General features: G+C 43.4%; 1 protein-coding gene across 1 annotated transcript in view; it reads right to left on the reverse strand.

Moving 5' to 3' along the window:
• Positions 1-20,350, reverse strand: part of DNAH9 (dynein axonemal heavy chain 9) — a 975,671-nt gene that overhangs the window by 61,263 nt on the left and 894,058 nt on the right. Inside the window, exon 68 of the mRNA XM_069200368.1 lies at positions 4,575-4,964. Within this exon, the coding sequence (XP_069056469.1) occupies positions 4,575-4,964 (390 nt within the window). The remainder of the gene's footprint in view (positions 1-4,574; positions 4,965-20,350) is intronic.

A 20,350-nucleotide genomic window follows, 5' to 3' on the forward strand; every position in this document is an offset into this window, starting at 1 on the left:
TGAAAACCCCTGCAGAGGAAGACCAGAAGACGACAACTGCCTTGGCTCCAGAAACTCACCGGCCTGTCTCCTGCCTTCCAAAGATCCTGCTCCAGCGACGCCTTCCAAAGGGACCAGCGACCTCGACATCCTCTGAGGACTGCCCCTGCTTCGAAAAGACAAGAAACTCCCGAGGACAGCGGACCTGCTCCAAGAAAGGCTGCAACTTTGTTTCCAGCAGCCTTGAAAGAACCCTGCAAGCTCCCCGCAAGAAGCGTGAGACTTGCAACACTGCACCCGGCGACCCCGACTCGGCTGGTGGAGATCCAACACCTCAGGAGGGACCCCAGGACTACTCTGATACTGTGAGTACCAAAACCTGTCCCCCCTGAGCCCCCACAGCGCCGCCTGCAGAGGGAATCCCGAGGCTTCCCCTGACCGCGACTCTTTGAACCTAAAGTCCCGACGCCTGGGAGAGACCCTGCACCCGCAGCCCCCAGGACCTGAAGGACCGGACTTTCACTGGAGAAGTGACCCCCGGGAGTCCCTCTCCCTTGCCCAAGTGGAGGTTTCCCCGAGGAATCCCCCCCTTGACTGCCTGCAGCGCTGAATAGATCCCGAGATCTCTCATTGACTAACATTGCGAACCCGACGCCTGTTTCTACACTGCACCCGGCCGCCCCAGCGCTGCTGAGGGTGAAATTTCTGTGTGGACTTGTGTCCCCCCCGGTGCCCTACAAAACCCCCCTGGTCTGCCCTCCGAAGACGCGGGTACTTACCTGCAAGCAGACCGGAACCGGGGCACCCCCTTCTCTCCATTGAAGCCTATGCGTTTTGGGCACCACTTTGAACTCTGCACCTGACCGGCCCTGAGCTGCTGGTGGGGTGACTTTGGGGTTGCTCTGAACCCCCAACGGTGGGCTACCTTGGACCAAGAACTGAACCCTGTAAGTGTCTTACTTACCTGGTAAAACTAACAAAAACTTACCTCCCCCAGGAACTGTGAAAATTGCACTGTGTCCACTTTTAAAACAGCTATTTGTCAATAACTTGTAAAGTATACATGCAATTTTTATGATTTGAAGTTCCTAAAGTACTTACCTGCAATACCTTTCGAAGGAGATATTACATGTAGAATTTGAACCTGTGGTTCTTAAAATAAACTAAGAAAAGATATTTTTCTATAACAAAACCTATTGGCTGGATTTGTCTCTGAGTGTGTGTACCTCATTTATTGTCTATGTGTATGTACAACAAATGCTTAACACTACTCCTTGGATAAGCCTACTGCTCGACCACACTACCACAAAATAGAGCATTAGTATTATCTATTTTTACCACTATTTTTACCTCTAAGGGGAACCCTTGGACTCTGTGCATGCTATTCCTTACTTTGAAATAGCACATACAGAGCCAACTTCCTACAGGTATCCATTCTGGATGCACCTGGTTTGCATGCCACAAGAAGGATGGTGAGGACAGCTTCTCCCAGATGGTGAACTGCCTGCTTTCTAGTGGCTGTTGGGTGGTAACCCAGACACTGAAGTGAGGAGGCTGGAGACGGCTACTTTTAGATATTCTGTGAGGGTCTTGATAGCAGAGATTGTTGATTATGTCTTCCTGAGCAATGCCATTTGGAAGATGGTAGGGTGTTAAGTGTGGGGTTGCACGTTTCTGTTGTTTAAGGTGAGATAGCTTATGGGCAGGGACTAGTCTTTTTTCTGTCCCTGATTACTACTTCAGGAAGGCTGATCACAAATAGGTGCACGGAGCTCACACTTCATTGTGTGGAGGTTTTGGATACTTCTTGGACCCATATCCTTTGTCAACTGCTGTGAGAACCATCACTTTGCACAAAGGCAGTGTCGGGAGAGCAACCCGAAAAATGACACTTGATGGAGAACCAGCCCAAACTGGTACTGAAGCCTTAGAAAGTGGATCCACATCATCTGTCTAAACATTTGTATGAATGTGGGATCCAAACCACCCCACTTTGCTCCAGTGCCACATTTGTCATGGCCAAGAAAGGAAGTGATTCAAAGTACTTGAAGGGCTGGGCTTACAGAGGTCAGTGGAATCACCGAGGTCAGTGTGCAACATGCTGGAGAAACTGGGGGTCTGCCTAGAGCCTAAACGCCTATCGTCATGCTCTAAGGGAGAGGGAGAGTGATTGGCCCTGCAGTTGGGCAGACTGCCCAAGTAGAGAAACACCTTCCTGACATCAAGTCTGCAATGTCCTTCGGTATCCTGTTGCAACTCTGCCAGTAAGCTGAAAAGAAAAGCATTCACAGAGTCATCACCTTTGCTTTTCATTTCCATGATTAAAGTAGGACCAAGCGGTGACCTACCACCTTGTTACTCAGTGGCCTGAAAATTGGAACAGAATGACAGTCGCAATTGCCCCATGTATATGTTGCTGAACTGCAGTGGAAATAAAGAGCATCTTAATAAGTATATCTGAAATCTCTGCAGCCAGAGACAGAGCAGTGACTGTCCACCACTCTGCCAGAGTGAACTGGCCATCAAAATTGGAACTCTACAATTTTAACCTTATTTACCAAAGAGCTTCTTGTGATTAAAAACATGATAAGCCAGTTGTTTTTCTCCTATGTTTGAACTACTGAAAATTGGCCTAGATGAACTTTAGGTCTTTTTAAAAAAAAAATTAACGATAATTTACATCAAATTTAGAGAGCAGTTGATGAGGCAGCTGAAACAAATAGTGGCTTGTAGCAGTCATTGTGAAAAATCTTAGCAGCCAGGGATACTGAGTCTCCAATTAGGGGTAAGTGATACAACAACGCATTGCAACTTTAGCACAAAGGATCTATAGTCCTGGGTCATTTAAAGCCCTTCCAAAGTTTAAGGAGTGACAATCCTGTCGGACCACAAATACGATGGTTGGTATCAGAGACTCACTGCACCAAACTCTAAATCAAATCAGGCAAATTCAGCTTATGAGCACTTGGTTAGTTGCCCAACCTGACTGGTTTCTCAGTATCCGAACACTGAGGGGAAGGCCATAGCATGGTGCAGGGACAGATTTCCAGCTGAAGAGAAGGAGCATGTTCCATGGCACACAGGGACTAGCAAGTGCTGACAATCATATACACCAGGATTCCCCTTAGACACTAAGGTCAAATGTCAGAGCAAGGGAGTGTGCTTGCCTCCAGGAGTCACTGTCCTTTGATTAAATGTACTGCAATTAGTCTTTGCTTGGGCACCTCTCTCCATATTTGGTGAGAAGTCACAGGAGGGCTACAGGGAGGTTTGAATAATGTTCCGGAGATTTCCTTTCACTGGGTGTAGATTCACAATGAAAGTCCACAAACAGGAAGGAATAGCAGATGGCCCACATACTTTGGTCATACAACTGCCAGTCTTTTGTTTTTAGGATTCTAACATAAAATAGCTGGGGAAAAAGTCTGTTAAGGGAAGATGATCTTTGGCCTTGTATGTAGGCCGAGAACATGACATCAAACAACTGAAGATGCATGTGTATCCTAGTGACTGTAAAAACTGAGAAAAATGCCTCCCGGAATGAATTTACAGCCTCCATATTGGAGAGCATTTTCACATAATTATTTCTTCACTATCAGAAGAGAGCTGCTTGTTTGACAAGAAGGAAGGAAAAGAAGAAAGAAGAGATGAGGAAAAACATATTGCTGTGCTGACAAGCCAGTCTTGTACCATTGTTAAACACACTGTTCCAAAGGGCACAACACGTTGAGACACTAAGGATGAGTCCTAGTCACTGTTTATACACATGGTGTCAGTAGACCATACCAGCTCTACCTCTAAAAATCTATACATCACTTTCACCCTTCGTTTGCCTACTTGTGAAGGTGTCGCAGAGCTGATTCTTAGAGATAAAATGTAAGTAGTTATCTTTGGGGTCTTGCTTTTTCTAGACCTAACCCAAGATTCAGCTGTGGAAGCTTTGAAGCTTGTATTTGGGTTGTTCTTTAAATTAGGGACCATTGAGCAACTCCCACCTAAAGATGTTAAAGAAATGTGACTCCTCCTGCAAAAAGGTTGTAAGTGTTTCTTCTGAATGTGCAAAGGTACATACATTTCAATAAATACAACAAATGTTACTGTAAAGAGATGGAGAACAAAGTGGCTTGCTCTTTGAAAAGTGTCTTCCTCTAATAATCATGTACAAAAAAGACCTGGAAAACAAACAGTCCACTGGTGACAGTCTTTGCAAAGGATGGCATTTGTAGATTGTTACTTTCTAAATCATAAAAGCCTATGTCACTAACACAACTTGTAGCAAGCAGGAGCTGGGCTGCTTTCAAGGGAAAAAGATACTTCGATCCTAAATGGCGCTTGTAAACTTCAGTGATAAAATTACTTCTTACTAAATATCATAATCTTGTTAAGGAAATCTATGACACTCAAATAAATTTTGACTGAGTCCTTTGTTTGTAGATGAGCGTTTTTTTTTTCTTTTTAACTCGTATACAATGTTAAATTCAGAAACATTACCTTAACAGTTTTAAGTTCATTGCATTCTTTATCACAGAAGCACATACATGTATTTTTAAAAAAAATGCATTTCACCTAAACATGGAATCTAGTGAGGTCTGTACCTGTGTATCCCAGCGGGCGCCCTCCATGTACAAGCCATGTACATAGGCACCTTCCCGGGGTGGACTGCTGAAGTCCTCGCGGTTCTTCTTTGTCACGTCACACTGTAGGGTCATTTTATCCAGTGGCCATTCATTCTTCCGAGCCATGGACTGCATGATGGCAGTCAGGAAGGACTGGGGATTGAAGAAACCTGCTAACCACACCGCTGACGGAAGGGCAAAGTCCCCTGTCCAAGTTTCGAGCTCTTTGATTCGGCTTAGAAGATCTACAAACCAACCAGCGAGGCCGGACATTGAAGGGTATGCTCTCTTCGTCCATGAATCAGGCACGGTGTCAAGGAAAATGGAGTTCTGCAAGTTCTCCATGTCACTTGTCATGGTCAGCTCTCCCTGTGAGGACCCAAATGAATGCAATAATCACATATGTAGACTGGAATGCAGTGTAACTTTTCATGATAACTGGCATGACACACAAACACATCTCTGAAAAGTGCAACCGTCAAACTCGTTGCTACTAATCTCTGCTCTTGTACAATCAGTTTGAGAAAAATTAAATGTATAGCACTGCAGACTGGATTATGATAACCAAATTATGTTGCTTGTTAACATACGTGCAAAATGCATGCAACTATTAACACATACTGTAAGAGAAAAAAGCAATTCTATATTTTCTCTCTAGCTTTACTATCTGCAGTGTTTATAAGGCGTGGACGGTTACAGCTTCCTGCTCTCCGAAGTTCCTGAGAGAACTGCTGTTAAACCAGATGCAGAGGCACCTTGTGTCACTTGTGGCAGAGGTCATCAGAGGACACTTTGGGCCTCCTTTACGAGGCCCTTGTGACACAGGAGAGTCACTTTTAGCACCCTCCTGTGGCGCTGTGCCCTTTTTCCATTTTAACAAGACAGCGTTGACCCACTTCGGGCAGCTTAACGCCCTCTTGAAAATATGGGCCCCCAGATCCAGTATTCTGCGGCAGAGGGGTGTGCAATGGGTATTGCTGTGGGCGTTTCCACACAACAATCATTGCTTTTGACACTGCCCCAGATTTTTGAGAAACTGTAAACCTGAGGCAGCACCATGTGGTAGTGTTCGAGTGGTGCAACGAGGAGAAATACTTTTTATTTCTTCTCGTTTTTGCTTTTTCTATGTGTGCTGGATTCTGCAGCATACATAGAAAGCGCAAAAGGCCATTAATGTTTGTTTATGTGCAGGAGGGTGACCCTTCCTGCACATAAATAATCATTCCCTGCAACACAGGCACTCTTGCACATCTATGCGTTTTTGAAATGTTGGAGTGCGGTGCTGCCAAATTTAGCGCAGCTACGCACTCTGACATTTCTTTGTAAATGAGTCCCTATGAATTTGAAGTTTGGATGTTTTCAGGGGCACAGAAATTACAGGGCTATAATTACTGATCCGGGCAGCAATTGCACCCCTGCACAGCGCAATTAAAAAATGTTGCTCTTAAGATGAGAAATAACATTGCAAACATGGGAGTGTCTGAGAGGATCCGCATGGTGATGCCCTATTCCAGGCATGAATCCGCTCTAATTTATTGCCTGCTCTGGGCAGATGGTAAATGGGAGTGCATGATCTAATGTGGGACAGGTGGCAGAGGGGTAGGTAGGTGTCCAGCTCCAGTAAGTCTACAAACTAGCTAAGGGGAGTATTGTTTGCTTCCCTCTTAGTGTTAAGGAGGCCAGTTAGGATCAGGCTACGTCTCTTCCCACAGCCCCTGACTAAACCCTGCATGATTTTATGAGGTGTGTTTCTACACCTGATAAAATCCAGTATCGTGTTTCCATACCTGGTAATTTGTGGAAATAATAGACAAGGGACCACAGAGCGCTTGAGATATGGGAACAATTTAAAAATAGCAGGGAACAAGGTGGTGGTCTGCAAAACCTGGTGACGGAGGAACAGTAATACATCTGGAGAGGGCAGGCCATACTCTGATAAGCTCCTTGTGTGAACCATATTTGTGGTTTTCTGCAGGGGCGGACAGGGAACCCAAAGCAGCCGTGGCAAATTTTGTCTGACCAGCTCCCATAGGGTACGAGGTGTGCAAGCCTGACCACTATAATGAGGCTTGTGGGGGTTCCCCCCAATAGAATTGTATTAGTTTTTGTAGCATAGTAAATTATGACCTTACAGAGCACCAGGATATAGCAATCTTTATTGGGACTCATCAATGATTTCCTCACCATCACCCTCTAACAGTGACTCTCATCTCTCCATAGCCCCTTTCTCATAAGTATTTAATTTTTGTTATAGCGCCTCTCTTACCAGGGTAGGGTGCTTGAGCACTTCACATCACACACACATACAGAGACAATAAATCATACATGTGTAAATCAGTGTATAAAAATGTTACATAATGCAAAGGGTGCTACAAGATGTAGGATTCACATGTCATCCATACTGGTAGGTAATTTTTAAAGAGTGCTTGGTCAGGGGAACCATAAACTCAGGATTCAGAAGGTAACAGTGGTTAGAGTAGACTTTACTAAGAACAATTTATTTCTACCCAAACAAGTCCTTTCTTACCACAATTAGGATAATCAAAGACTGGGAAAAAGAACATAACTTTCTAACCTGTACCATGCAGTTTGCATGCAGCTCTTTCTTGGCAGTTCATAGCTCACTATGCTACATTACGATTGTAACTTACGAACTTCACAGTAACAGAAGGATCTCTGTGAGAAAAGCTGGATTCAACTGAGCAACACACACAAAATAATGTTGTGTTTTATGCATAGTACACATTTTTTGCAGCAGGCATATTAACCATCTGCACTACCTTAGATAATTCAAAACCGCCACTAGACAAAACTCTGATCTCCCTCCAGCAGGTTCATCACCTGAGTTATCTTGTCACTTTTACTGTTGCCTGAAAAATTTTACATACACAAGAAATTCTGCAGTACTTTTACAACCACTGCACTGCTACAAAACCTCTCCCCAGTTACACAAGCATTTTCAATGCAACGGGTCTTGCATTAGCTCGAGTTACAGCTATTAGTGTTGTAAAGAAAAAAAAAGCGCAGCGCGATCGCACTATGTCAAATGCAGCACGATCGCGCAGCATGGAAAATAAACAGATAAAGTAGTCCGGACACCATGCTGAAAACACCGAGCCTCGTATGTTTTTAGTAGTTTACCGGTGCTGTGTAGGTGGGCTAAACACTGGAAAAGGCATGACGTATGCATGTTTTTCACAAATGAAAGCAAGCAGATTTTAAAAGGCAAGCCCACAAACCAATGTAAGTGACTGACGTGACATGGGTGTGGTTTGAAGCCCATAGAGAGATTAAAGAATGGGGCGGAGCGCTTTGCGCTCGCCCATAAAAAACAGCCTGCCAGCCTATCACCCGTCTGGGGAAACACCTGATGCCCGGTCCGCCAAGTCCGGCCTTGGTTATACGGTGTATTTGCAGTGACAACTGTGTGGATAGCATAACCACTTCTCTGGGTGATACCATGCTATTGACTGCTGCTAGCTACTTCCCCACCTTAGTTTCCTACCTTGTTCCATGTCTCCTCTAGCTCATGCTTCCTGACATGAATTATTCAGACACTAGGCGTGTTAACTACATTTACAATTTATACAATCGAGCCTCAACTCTTGACCTACTTGTTTCATTTTTTTTTTTTTTTTTTGCGATGAGACACAATAAAACCACATCCCTTGAACTACTTGAGGATAGCAATCACTGGACAGTGAGCAGAGTATATCATGAATTATTCAAGAATATTAACTATTCATGATTAACTCTAATCGCCCAATTCTGCAGACACACATTCATTTCCCTAATATGATACTTATGAAGTCAGGCAATGTCTCGGACAGTGGACACGTTGTTTGCATTTATTTACCAGAAGAGGGGAGATTGCTTCAACAACTAACTGAAGAGTTCTTCAAGTAAATTTGCTTTAGAAACAAACTGTCAAATATTTTAATCCCAACTGTTCTGCAGCCAGTTTTTAAGAGCAGGGGGTATCTGCAGATTAGGGAATTGATCAATAGGAAGAAAAGATTTTGTTAGTATAGGACACAATATGTGGTCAGGATGGAAAGCTCGGATCGGAATTTAAATCATTCCACTGGAATGGTAAGGTGCAGTGAAAGTTTACCTTCTACCCACCACCACCGTCATCCCTCGCATAATATTAGCTTCTAATAGGGTATGCGGAACTGCATCCTCAAACTGCATTTACACAAATATTAAATTTGCTGTCTAAAACCCGTAGTAAAATAGCAACCATTGTTCCCTAGCTACTTAAAACATCTCATTTAACTGTTTTACATCTGTACACTGCTTGATGTCAACAAACTTCACATTAATACACGTTTGTGTAAATCTCTGATATAACACACTCTTCGACTGAGTATTTTGCAAAGTCAATTTGCTTCATAACACGTTAATCCAAATTTCGGAACTCAAAATTACATCATATCCCATTTATGAAAGAACATGTTAGTTAAAAGCCGAGCCCAGAAATATATTTCAGATTTTTCATTTTGAACTTCAGAATCCACACTAAAAATAAACCGCTCCTTCAAGAATATCTTGGCAAGGGCAGATGAGGGAAAGAGGCCGTCTTCAATGAAAGATTAAAGAACAGCGCGCCTAGAGGAATCGATGACCACACACTTTAATGGGACTAGAGAGGAAGTATCATCAAAGCCTTAGAAACGTTTGTGAAATGCTTTAATCTTGATTGGCATGCTAGAGGGCAAGCAATGAGCATGGACAAAGTAGGAATCTTTGTTACTGGTATTGTAATTGATCTGATTTCTGAGACACAAAGAAATCGGGGAAATCCACACAGGGGCTTGAGGTCCTTAGGTTCCATGCTCCCATCATTATCATCCTGACTACTCCTGCACTTGGGTGCCCACTTGTTGGGTAGATGGGGGACAAGGTTAGGAGTCGTATAATTTACCCTCCCATGTCCATTTAGAAAGTTGGTGAGGAAATATGAAATAACTACCCACCTTTTGTGCAAGACAAGGGTATCTGTTCCACAGATGAGACACAGTGAGTGCTTCCTGGCCACTCTGCCGAGCTGGGGTTGATTTATAAATATATATATATGTGTGTGTGTGTATATAAATATAGAAGAGTGACAATACCTACCAAGTGGCGCAACACTTCTAGAAATCACATGCAGGGGACATAAATAAATTGGAGTACTCATTTATAGATACTATCCCCAGAGGCTGAAGAGGAGGAAATAGGCAGAAACAGCTAACACAATTGGAAGCAAGGTACACCCTGCGGTTGGACACATCAGAACCACTGGGTTTAACTGTTGATTCGGAATTATATGTGTTGATATAGAGAAATGAAAGTACATGTTAAGCTTATGTGCTAAATTATAGAGCTTTTAGCTGTACTTTTAATGATTTTATTTAATTTATCTAATTTGTTTTTTCTTTACAGTTCATGTCGAGACCATCACAGATGCTAGTGAGAATAAATAGCAAGTTGCTGAAATTAAAGATGAAATTGTTAAGGAAGAATAGGCTAGAGAAAAATAGTATAATTTAATGCCTGAAATGATTAGGTAGGAGGCCTTTGAATGGGAGCATCAGCCCACTGGGACATAAGTTATAAGTAAGATGCAGAGAGAATATTTATTGGAATGGTATACGAGATTGACTGTTGGTGGGATTTTGGATTTTCAACATTACTGTTGTGTGCATATTCTGCCTAAACCAAAGACGTGGAGGTGCGTTGATATTTTGTTAATATATTATTTTCCGATGAGAACATTTTAAAAGGGTAATGTCCATTAGTGAGCAGAAGCAATAAGATAATAGGCATCAGTAGATGAAAGGCATTAGTAATTCTGTAATTTCCCAAATTGAGTATACACTAACATTTTAAGATGGCCACCGTTGAACAGGCAGCGAGAGTACCTTTTACAGATTTAGTCCTTTATTTATGTTTATGAATATTGTGAGGATCTAAATGGAGTACATTTGCACTTCATGCCAGTTATGACAAGGGTCCCTGTGAAGACCGAAACAGGTTGGTTGCTCTGAATAAAATTTGCTGTCTTAGAAAGTCCGGAGCTGGGAGTGCTGCTTCTTCTTTGATTGCGAGGAGTGGATGCAGGGCGTGTTGGCTGTCACGCTGTAGCTGGCACCAGCGACGGTGTCGTGCACGCCATCACTGCTGACTTTTTGGGATTATATATATATATATATATATATATATATATATATATATTTTCAGCTTGTACAACCCGTGGTAGAATTGCACTTAATCCTGCTTTTATTTCATAGAATGCATTAGCATTTTGTATTCTTTGCACCGAGCTTCCGTACCCCTAATCATGCGTGTGCTGTCACACCTCTGTGAAGTCAGGAAGAGGCGGTGCTCTGGCAAGAGGGGGTGGGGGGAGTCCTGAACCCAGGATTCTCATGCCCGGGCCATGGCACCCCGCACTTTGATGCAGAGTTGACCAGTGGCTTGTGTGGCATTTCTGCAGTGCCTGTTAGGAAGTATAGTTCCAGAGTATGTTTTAGAGTACTGTGAGATACTTAAAAAAAATATTAAGCTAGGCGTGACAACTTCTCACTACTTGTAGGAGAAAATCGCAAAATGCATGGAGTACATGTAGCAATATCAGTGACTGTAAGCACCTGGATTACATGCTGGTAATACAAAATGAATCCTGAAGGAGCGAGTTAAATTAACCAATGAACAAGAGTAAAATTGAGTGTGTCTATGTGTGTCTGTAGGAAAGGGGCATCCACACAGGGAAATGCACCATCAGCGAAAATTCATATTGGAAGTATATACACATGGGGATGTTCACATCTGCTTAGAATGCCACATAACGGAGTGCTCACATATCTGAGTTCTCTTGAAAATCTGAGACAGGGTAAAATCAAAAATATCCGAACAATTCTTTAAAAGAACAAGTAACCCTATGTGGTGGAGGGAGCCCACTGCTGACATTGTGAATTGAGCCAATAGTTAGGAAAATATGAGGTAAGTTGTAACCAAATCTAAATAAAGCTGCATTGCTTCTTTGATTCTGTGTACCGGTATGTTTAAATTTGTTGTGTGTATGTGATTGTTTAAGGTGTTAGTAGCACATGGCTGTCCAGGGATGTCCTGCAGAAGAGACAGAGCTCAATACAAAGAAGTACTGGCAAAGCCAATAGGCCTCGCCTATGCAAGACCTATTGGCTTTGCCAATATGTTTTAGCCATGTTGTATACTAGCGCAGCTGTTGTTCAGAATGGCTAAAGGTTAGTGGGGTAAAGAACAGTGAAGTGCAGTGTTGTAAAGTGGAGTGTTGTGGAGTGAGGTAGAGTGTTGTGGAGTGGATTACAGTTGAGTGTTGTGGAGTGAAGCGCAGTGTCATGGAGTGGTGTAAAATGTTGTGGAGTTTCATAGAGGGAGTAGAACAGCAAAGTGGAGTACAGCTGAGTGGAGCAGAGTGTTGCAGAGTGGAGTGGCACAGAGTGGAGTAGTGTAGGAGAGTGGAATGGCATAGATTAGGGTAGAGTATTGTAGAGCTGAGTGATGTAGAGCGGAGTGGAATAAGAGTGTCAGACTGGTGTGGAGTGGAGTAGTGTCATAGAATAGAGTGGAGTAAAGTGGTATGGAGTGGCGTTGAAGGAATTGCATAGAGTGTCGTACAGTGGAAAAGTGTCACAGAGCAGCATAGAGTGGAGTAGAGTTTAATGAAGCGGAGTGTCAGAGTTGTGAATCATGGACTGTAGTGTAGATTGGTCTATGATGAAGTGGCGTGAAGTACAGTGGTGCACAGTAGACTGGCGTAGAATGCATTGACTTTGAGTAAAGTGGTGTAGAGTGCAGTGACAGAGTACAGTGGTGCAGAGTACATTACAGTGGAGTAGAGTGTAATGGTGCAGAGTGTAATGGTGTAGAATGGAGTAGAGCGGCATAGGGTGCAGTGATGTAGAGTAGATTGTTTCAGAGTAGAGTGAAGTGGGGTAGAGTGGTGCACTGTAGAGTGTGAATTTCAGGGGCAGAGTACAGTTGTGAAGAGTAGAGTGTCATAGAACAGTGGCACAGAGTGCAGTGGCATAGGGCGGAGTGGTTTACAGTATTGGTGAAGAGTGCAGTGATGTTTAGTAGAATGAGATAGAGTGTAGTGGCATAGAGTAGAGTGCTGCTGAGCGAGTAGAGAGGCGTAGAGTGGAGAGGCATAGAGTGCAGTGTCCAAGTGCAGCAGTGCATAGTATATTAGATTGGCATAGAGTGCACTGAAGTAGAGTATAGAAGAACTGTGTAGAGTGGTGCAGAGAAGAGTGCAGTGGTGCAGCGTAGAGTGGCATAGAGTTCAGTGGCAGAGCGCAGTGCTGTAGAGTGTCAGACTGCAATGTCTAGAGTGCAGTGGCATTAAGTGCATTGGTGTAGAGTGAAGGGTGTAGAGTAGTGCCCGGTAAAGTGATGCAGAGTGCAATGGTGTACAGTAGAGTGGCACAGAGTGCAGCAGTGCAGATTAGATTGGCATAGAGTACAAGAACATAGAGTGAATTGGTTTCGAGTAAAGTGGTGTAGAGTGCAGTGGCACAGAGTAGTGTATAGTGCAATGGTATAGAGTGGAATGGAGTGGTGCAAGGTATACTGCAGTGGCATACAGTGGAATGGTGCAAAGTGGAATAGAGTGGCGTAGAGTAGATTGTTTGAGAGTAGTGAAGTGGCGCGGAGTGCAGTGGCATGGAGTAGAGTGTTGTAGGGTGCAGTGGCAAAGTGTTAGAGTGGTATAGAGTAGAGAAGCATCGAGTGAAGTAGCCTCGAGTTTAGTTGTGTAGAGTGCAGTGACACAGTGGAGTGGCACAGTGAGGAGTAGTGCAGAACAGAATGCAATGCCATGGAGTGGTGCAAAGTAGAGTGGAGTGGTGTAGACTGGCTAATGCATGGCGTGATAGCACACTGCCATGACAGACAACACATCTTTAATTGAAATGTTCATTACATTTGCACAGACATACAGTTTTACTGATAAAAGTATACAGCATACACCATGAAGTGTGGAAATTACATCACCTAATGTATTGATTTGTTTTGGTCTTAACAAAATATTTGTTTCCACCACATTTCATAATTACCAAAAAGTGTGCTTCAGTTGTGCTTCCCATATTCTGTAATTTCAGCACACTTAATGTACAGACATTTAAATTTTGGTTGGTGCTAGAGACAAAATAACATTGCACAGCACACCTCAAGTAGCCAGCCAGCTAACATACTACAAACAGCCTTTCTGTAGCTAGCTGGTAGTACTGTCACATAAATCTTCTCACTTTGAAGTCATAGAAAGAAAAGTAAACACCAAGCTCCCTGGAAGACAGAGCCTGACATTTGACCTCTGTCTTTGAACACACTGCAAATGTGACTAGATAACAATGCAATTTATAGGCCTGTTTACAGAAATCCAGTACTGGTGGAAGAATACGGTATTATAGGATTCAGGCAAGGGAAGGAACGAACTGAAGCTGGACAGCCTAAAACAAATAAAGCCAGCAAACCTAAATCAAGCAAAAGTAAATTACAAACCACCCAGCCAATGGTAAGCACTGGGCGGAATGCCTTCACATGGAAACTTTTACAAATGTCCCCAAGATGTCATTAGCAAACCAGACAGCTGTGCTGGCTTGTAAGCTTCGACCTAAAAACGAACAGCTTGGAGGTAAGTGGTGCTGCAAGATTTAGTAGGTTTAATAAACCAGAAATCTGCTCCTTTACGTAAAGTGTGAGTTCTTGTGTTAAAACCATTAAAAACAACCTTCTTTGGGGATTTTGTAATTGTGCTGACTCACAGAATGGAATGGTAATCTGTAAGAACCAATTATGTACTGTGGATATGTGAATGTAGTGTTAAAGCATGCAGGCGTGAAAAGCAGTTAGAACATGTTTCCCAAGCTGTTACATTTGCAGATAGTTGCTAAATATTCAATATAATTCATATACAAATTCTTTTGAATAATGAAGGTTCACAACTTTTTAGAAACCTGGTTAATAAATTCACCATAAATTAACATTATCACAAATGTAACACTATTCTGTATAATGTGCCATGGATTTGAAAAAGAATGCTACAGCAAAGCAGTGCTTACTTTGTAAAGACACAAGTACCAGAGCCTTCGTCAGGAGGTCACTTCAGCTTGCATCCCCCACCTCAATTTATCCTGCCAGCACTGCCAAGGACAGTACTAACCAAACTACTAACCATCACACTCCTACAAGTCTGACAGTTTAGACTGTTCCAGGTCACCAAAGCTGCAAGCATGGCTTGGGCGGCAGGTATTAGTCATTGTTAATCTATATCAAATTAAAAACAACTGTTGTTGTGGTCATCTCTAAATTACAGTATTGTAAACAAAATGGCAACACATAAGGTCGAGAGAAAAGGGCTGGATTAACAAATTCCCCTGAATACCGAATCTCCCACACATTTGCGAAGTTTGGGGGTTGGGCAGATAAGAGTTCAGACATTCATATTTGTAGACGTTCATGTACACAAAAAAGAGAGACATTGATTGATTCTCAAATGTATTTTCACAACTGATGGAACACAGTACACCACTAGCTAATGAAAGACGCACACGCATCCTTTATTCACATACAGGCCCTGGGTCCCGAGGCATCAGCAGGGGAGCATAAGCAGGGTACTGGCTCGCCTTCCATGGATAACTATCAGACAAGGTCCCAATATCAAGCTGTGGATTTTCTCTCTGTACTGATGAAGCAGAAAATGAAGGTTTCGATTTATTAACGCATAAACGTAGTGCTGATATAATCGTGTGTGTCATTAACCGAATTAATAAAGATTGTACGGGGACAAAATGTGCCCTCAGAGTAGTTTGCCAACATTTATATGCGTGCTTCATATATCGTGGTGTATTAGAATTGCACTGATCTGACATAATCATAAACGTGTGCTACGATTTGCTCATTTGAAATGCCTTAGCTTAGCATTACTTTAGCGGAGGCTTTGGCCTAGTTGCCTGGTCTCACGGTTTAGATGTTCGTATTTTTCCACTGTGCTATTAAACGTGTATTTCTGCTTGAAGCTGTACTTTTCCACAGAAACTGCTCACATGCTTATCTTAAAGTTGGTGCCAGCATGGCATATTTTCTCTTAAATTCAAGGTCGGCTTGCAGGTGCGGACAATGGAGCCTCTGAGAGTAAGCTAATCGAGAAACAATGTTGCAACTTGTGTACCCATCTCCAAGGATAATGTATGCTTAAGTAAAAGCTTGAGAACTGTCGTTTTTGATTGGTCAATTTGAAGCTAACCTATGAACCCTCCAATGGAGACCCTACAGGACTTGAATTGTTGTCTATAAAACCCAGGTGCACGAGAGGGAAGCTCTCTCTCTTCGGACATCCCGCCATTTTGACTTCGTAGCTACTATGACCCATTTTGCTGCGACGCCATTTTGAGAGACTTTGATGCTTTCTCTAGTCGAGAGAAAGAGACTTTAATGATTCTTGCCCTAGAGACTTTAACTTTGATTTGCCCCTTTGCATGAAGTAGTAATCTTATCTTGCCGCCGTGAGGCAATTGCCCCGTTCACCCCTGCCCCTTTGTCCCGTCCCATGCTGATCGAGAAACGGTACCTGTGAGACGAAGACTTCATTGATTGCTGATTGGAATTGGTAATTATGAAAGGAAACTATAAAATTGCATTGTGTTTCTTTTAGGTAACCAACTGCTGATTTTGATAAGGACCCTAGCTAGGAGTTTTCTAAATTGATGTTGCCAAATCGTTTTTGCATGAAGTCCCACATGCTGATGCTAATTTGAGGTTAGACGAGGATTCCATATGTCACACGATGCAATTGGAGATCTTGTTATGCTGACTAAATGTACGCAATTAGCCCATTACAGATTATCGTATTAGTGCTTTGCATTGCCACTATCGAATGCCTTGTGATTCAAATGCTGCATAGATTACACTTGTTTCGACGTTATGGACAGCTATTAATGTTCATTTATGTTTATCATTTGGTGTTGAGACACATTTATATTGTGCTAGCTTTGTTAATATAGGGAAATAAATTCACTAACTTTGCAATAAACTGGTGTGGTTATTCCTGGCTGAAAGGTCAGGGTTCGCCGAAATGTATTCTGGATTAATTGTTAAGTGTTATGTTGTTCAAGGTGTTGCTTATGTTCGTTATTGATTATCGATTTGATGTGATTGATCGATTAGGAGTACAGAGAGTTCCCACTTAGTCAAAAGATTCATCGACCTAGAGAGCGTCCGAACGCAGGTAAATTGGTACCACGTTTCCGCTCTATCAGTAGATGGTAGCAGTGGACGGTTATGTCTTTTGGGACCCTGTATCAGTAGAGTACATGGTGTTGAATTAACGGTTACGCATTTTGAGGCCTCATTCGAGAAGTTGAATTAGATTTTCTTGGATGAAAATAATTGACAAGATGATGATGGGCTAGGTCCACCACGACTTTCCCGGGATCTCGGAACTTGCGAATGGAGAGAAAGGAGATGTGGAAACGGCGTCGGCGGTACTAGTGATGGTATGAGTGAAGTTAGGGTTTTGCGCTTGCACAGCTTATTGCCGCAGGGTGTGTGAAAAGGTTGCGAGGGTTTTCTTTTAAGGATAGCGGAGGTGCGACTCCGAGTGTAGAAGTAGAGAAGTCGTCGAACTTCATAGAGATAGCGGAGGTGCGGCTCCGAGTGTGAGAGTAGGGAAGTCGTCGAACTTCATGTGCATCTGGCGCTTTGTGCATAAAAAGGTCCACGTGGTTGTTGTTGTTGAGACGGGCCCTGCGAGGTCAAGAGACTCCGGAGTATGTTGATCCATGTTGTGGTCTGGGCGGTTTAGTAGGTTGATCGGGCGTGGTCAACGAGTGGGTACGTGTGTTAGGGAGTGATAGGAACTTCGACTTCGGGCTTTGACAAGATTCTAAGTGCACTAGAACAGATCATTGACAAGTTGAGAGTAGGTCTGCGGGTCAGATTTGCTTGCGAATGTGGGGACTGAGAAAGACCGAATAGCGGCCGAGGCTGGTGAAAGAGATCGAATAGTGGCCGAGGTTAGTGAAAAGTCCCTAAGGTCCTGAAGCGATTATGTTACCCTTCCTGTAGTAAACCGACAGATCTGTTTTAGTTTTTGGTAGCTCGCGATACATGCAAAAAGTTGTTACGGGAGGAACTGAGTGAAGGAGGATTAGCCGCGAGGCTTTGTCAGCCGCAGTGTGTGTGAGTGTGACGTCACTAAGAGCCGCGCTGGGATAGGTTGGTTGGAGAGAAGGGTCGCGCACGGATTGGACGAAGTCCGTGGCACTCGATTGGAAGGGGAAAGGCAGGTGAAGAGTATTCCGGGAATTAAAGTCACCTATTGATTACAAATCTTGTGGAATAACAGTGATCTATTGATTATAAACTTTGTGAATTAAAAGGACGAGAAAATGAAATTCCTTAAAGCATTTAGGAGTGCTATGAAGGGGGAGACTTACATCAAAGCGAGCGTAGGGGAGGAGACGCCGCCCGAGGGTACACCAGCTTACATTGTAATGGAGGAAAAAGGGGTAGCTCCGTGTCTTTGGCTAAAGCAATGGCACAAGTGGACAGAGAAACATGGGAGCGTAGCATTCCCGATACATGGGACATTCAATATAAGGGTCCTAGAGAATTTGAGATTTACGATGTATGACATGAAAGTACCTCCAAGGCCAGCACAGTTTGAGGCTCTAGCAATATGGGAACTCATGGCTAGGCAGCAACAGAAAAACAAGTTTGAAACAAGGATGAGGAAGGTAGAAAAGACACTAGCGGATGCTAGGTGGGATAATGCGCAGAAGGTGTGGAGGTCAGATGTATTGCAGGGAATAAAATTGTTCCCCGCAATTACTAAAGATGAAGAGGAGACAGGTAAGAAAGCTACCTGTAAGACAGACAGGAAGAGTTCCAAGGACAGAGAGGACGAGGAAAAGTTGAGAAAAGAAGAGGAGTTAGAGGATGAGGAATTGATAATGGAGTTGTTGAACGACCGTCCACCACCTTATGCAGAGAATGGACAAGGTCCAAGTACCAGTTCTGCCCCCCCGGCATCGGTACAGAACAGGGAAACGCAGAATACAGGAGTACCATCGGGATCTAAGGATCCGAGCTTACTGCTCACTCCACAGATACCGCAGATCAGGAGAATGTATCCAGATGTGCCCGTGTTGAAACCAGCAGAACATTATCAGCCGCAGATGCCAGGGTACTACAGCAGTGATAACAGTGGAGGAATGATTCTAGATCCAACCGTAAGGGGCGTACAGAATGGTTACAACCCAACAATGGCACAAGCTGAATCAACACAGTTTATGATGCCTCAAAAGCAGATGCAGGGAGGAAGTGTTCATGCTCAAATGACGGGGAGTCAGATGGGCATGCCAGCAATGATGGCCCATAATATGGGGATGAACATGCCTCAGAATATGGGAAATGGACAAAATCCAGATGCGATATCACTGCCCATTACTGTAGGTCCAGTGGTACCTTTGTATAGTCAGCCTAACTTAGGTATGAGCAGTCAGGGACAAATGCTGCAGAATGGGACAGAAAGAAGGTGCATAGAAAACACTCCTGGGATAACCCCGATAGTGGCTCAACCAACTGGGTCTGGGTCCTTGATGGAGTTTAGTCCCGTATGCGCTCAATCAACACTGGTGAGGTCGAGCCCCCCACTGATAATACCATTAACATCGAACACTGAAAAGTTGCCGCAACCATCGATGGCAGTCGATGTGAATGCTACACTGATGGGGGTAAATGCGCAACAGCTGACACAATGGTTCAACAGTTTAAATTCCACACAAAGTTCAGACAGTGGGAAAGGAGACGATTACTTGAGCAGGATGAGGCTGAACATGGAAGCACAAGAATTGGTGGAAGGGAATATGGGTGTGAACAGGTTAGAATCCTACACGGAAGAGGAGTTGAGGTATCTATGTCCAAAGATCACGAAAGAAGTAAACAAGGTACATAAAAGTTTGCAGGAAGTAGCAGACAGGAACGGGATTGACATAGGCAAGACGAAACACTTGAGCAGGAGCTATAGGTTGGATTTTGGGACCACAGATTTTGAACACATGAGATCAGCAGGCATGAAGGCACACCTTAGAGAATTGTTGCAGAGTGCCCAAGTGTGGAGGTGTTTAGACAAGTGGGAAAGCAGATGGGTAAAGAGGAAGGATAAGAGGAGGGACAGTGCCACAGAGCACAATGAGAAAAGACCACAGAGTAGTGATACAGTAACTATGTTACCAATGAGGGAGACAGCAGGGGGAAAATTAGTACATGTACCATGGCACAGGAGCGATATTCAGTCTTTTACGAATGATTTTCCCAAACTAAGAGAGAAGCCGATTGAGTGGTATCAACAGACTGATAGGTTTGTGAAGCTTGCAAAATGTCTCTGGGAAGACCTGAACACTCTATTCGAGATTGTGGTTCCGGCGGATTTGTGGGAGGATTGCAAAAGAGCTGTAGGTTGGCCGACAAGTGAACCAGAGAGAGACAGAGAGATGGGTGCACCATCACCTATGGTGATGTGTCTGTACTATAAGGTGATTGAACATTTGAAGACGAAGGTTGCCGCCAAAAATGTGGATTGGCAGAAAATTGATCGAACTGCCCAAGAGGCTAAAGAATCGATTCATAGTTACTATGAGAGGTTGTTGAAGGCGTTCAAGAATTACAGTGGCACGGAAGCAATCGAGGCGAAAGATATGCTTCATTTTGTGTTCAGATTTGTGGAA

The sequence above is a fragment of the Pleurodeles waltl genome, chromosome 7 (genome assembly GCF_031143425.1).
Source record: "Pleurodeles waltl isolate 20211129_DDA chromosome 7, aPleWal1.hap1.20221129, whole genome shotgun sequence".
In the NCBI taxonomy this organism is placed as follows: domain Eukaryota; kingdom Metazoa; phylum Chordata; class Amphibia; order Caudata; family Salamandridae; genus Pleurodeles; species Pleurodeles waltl.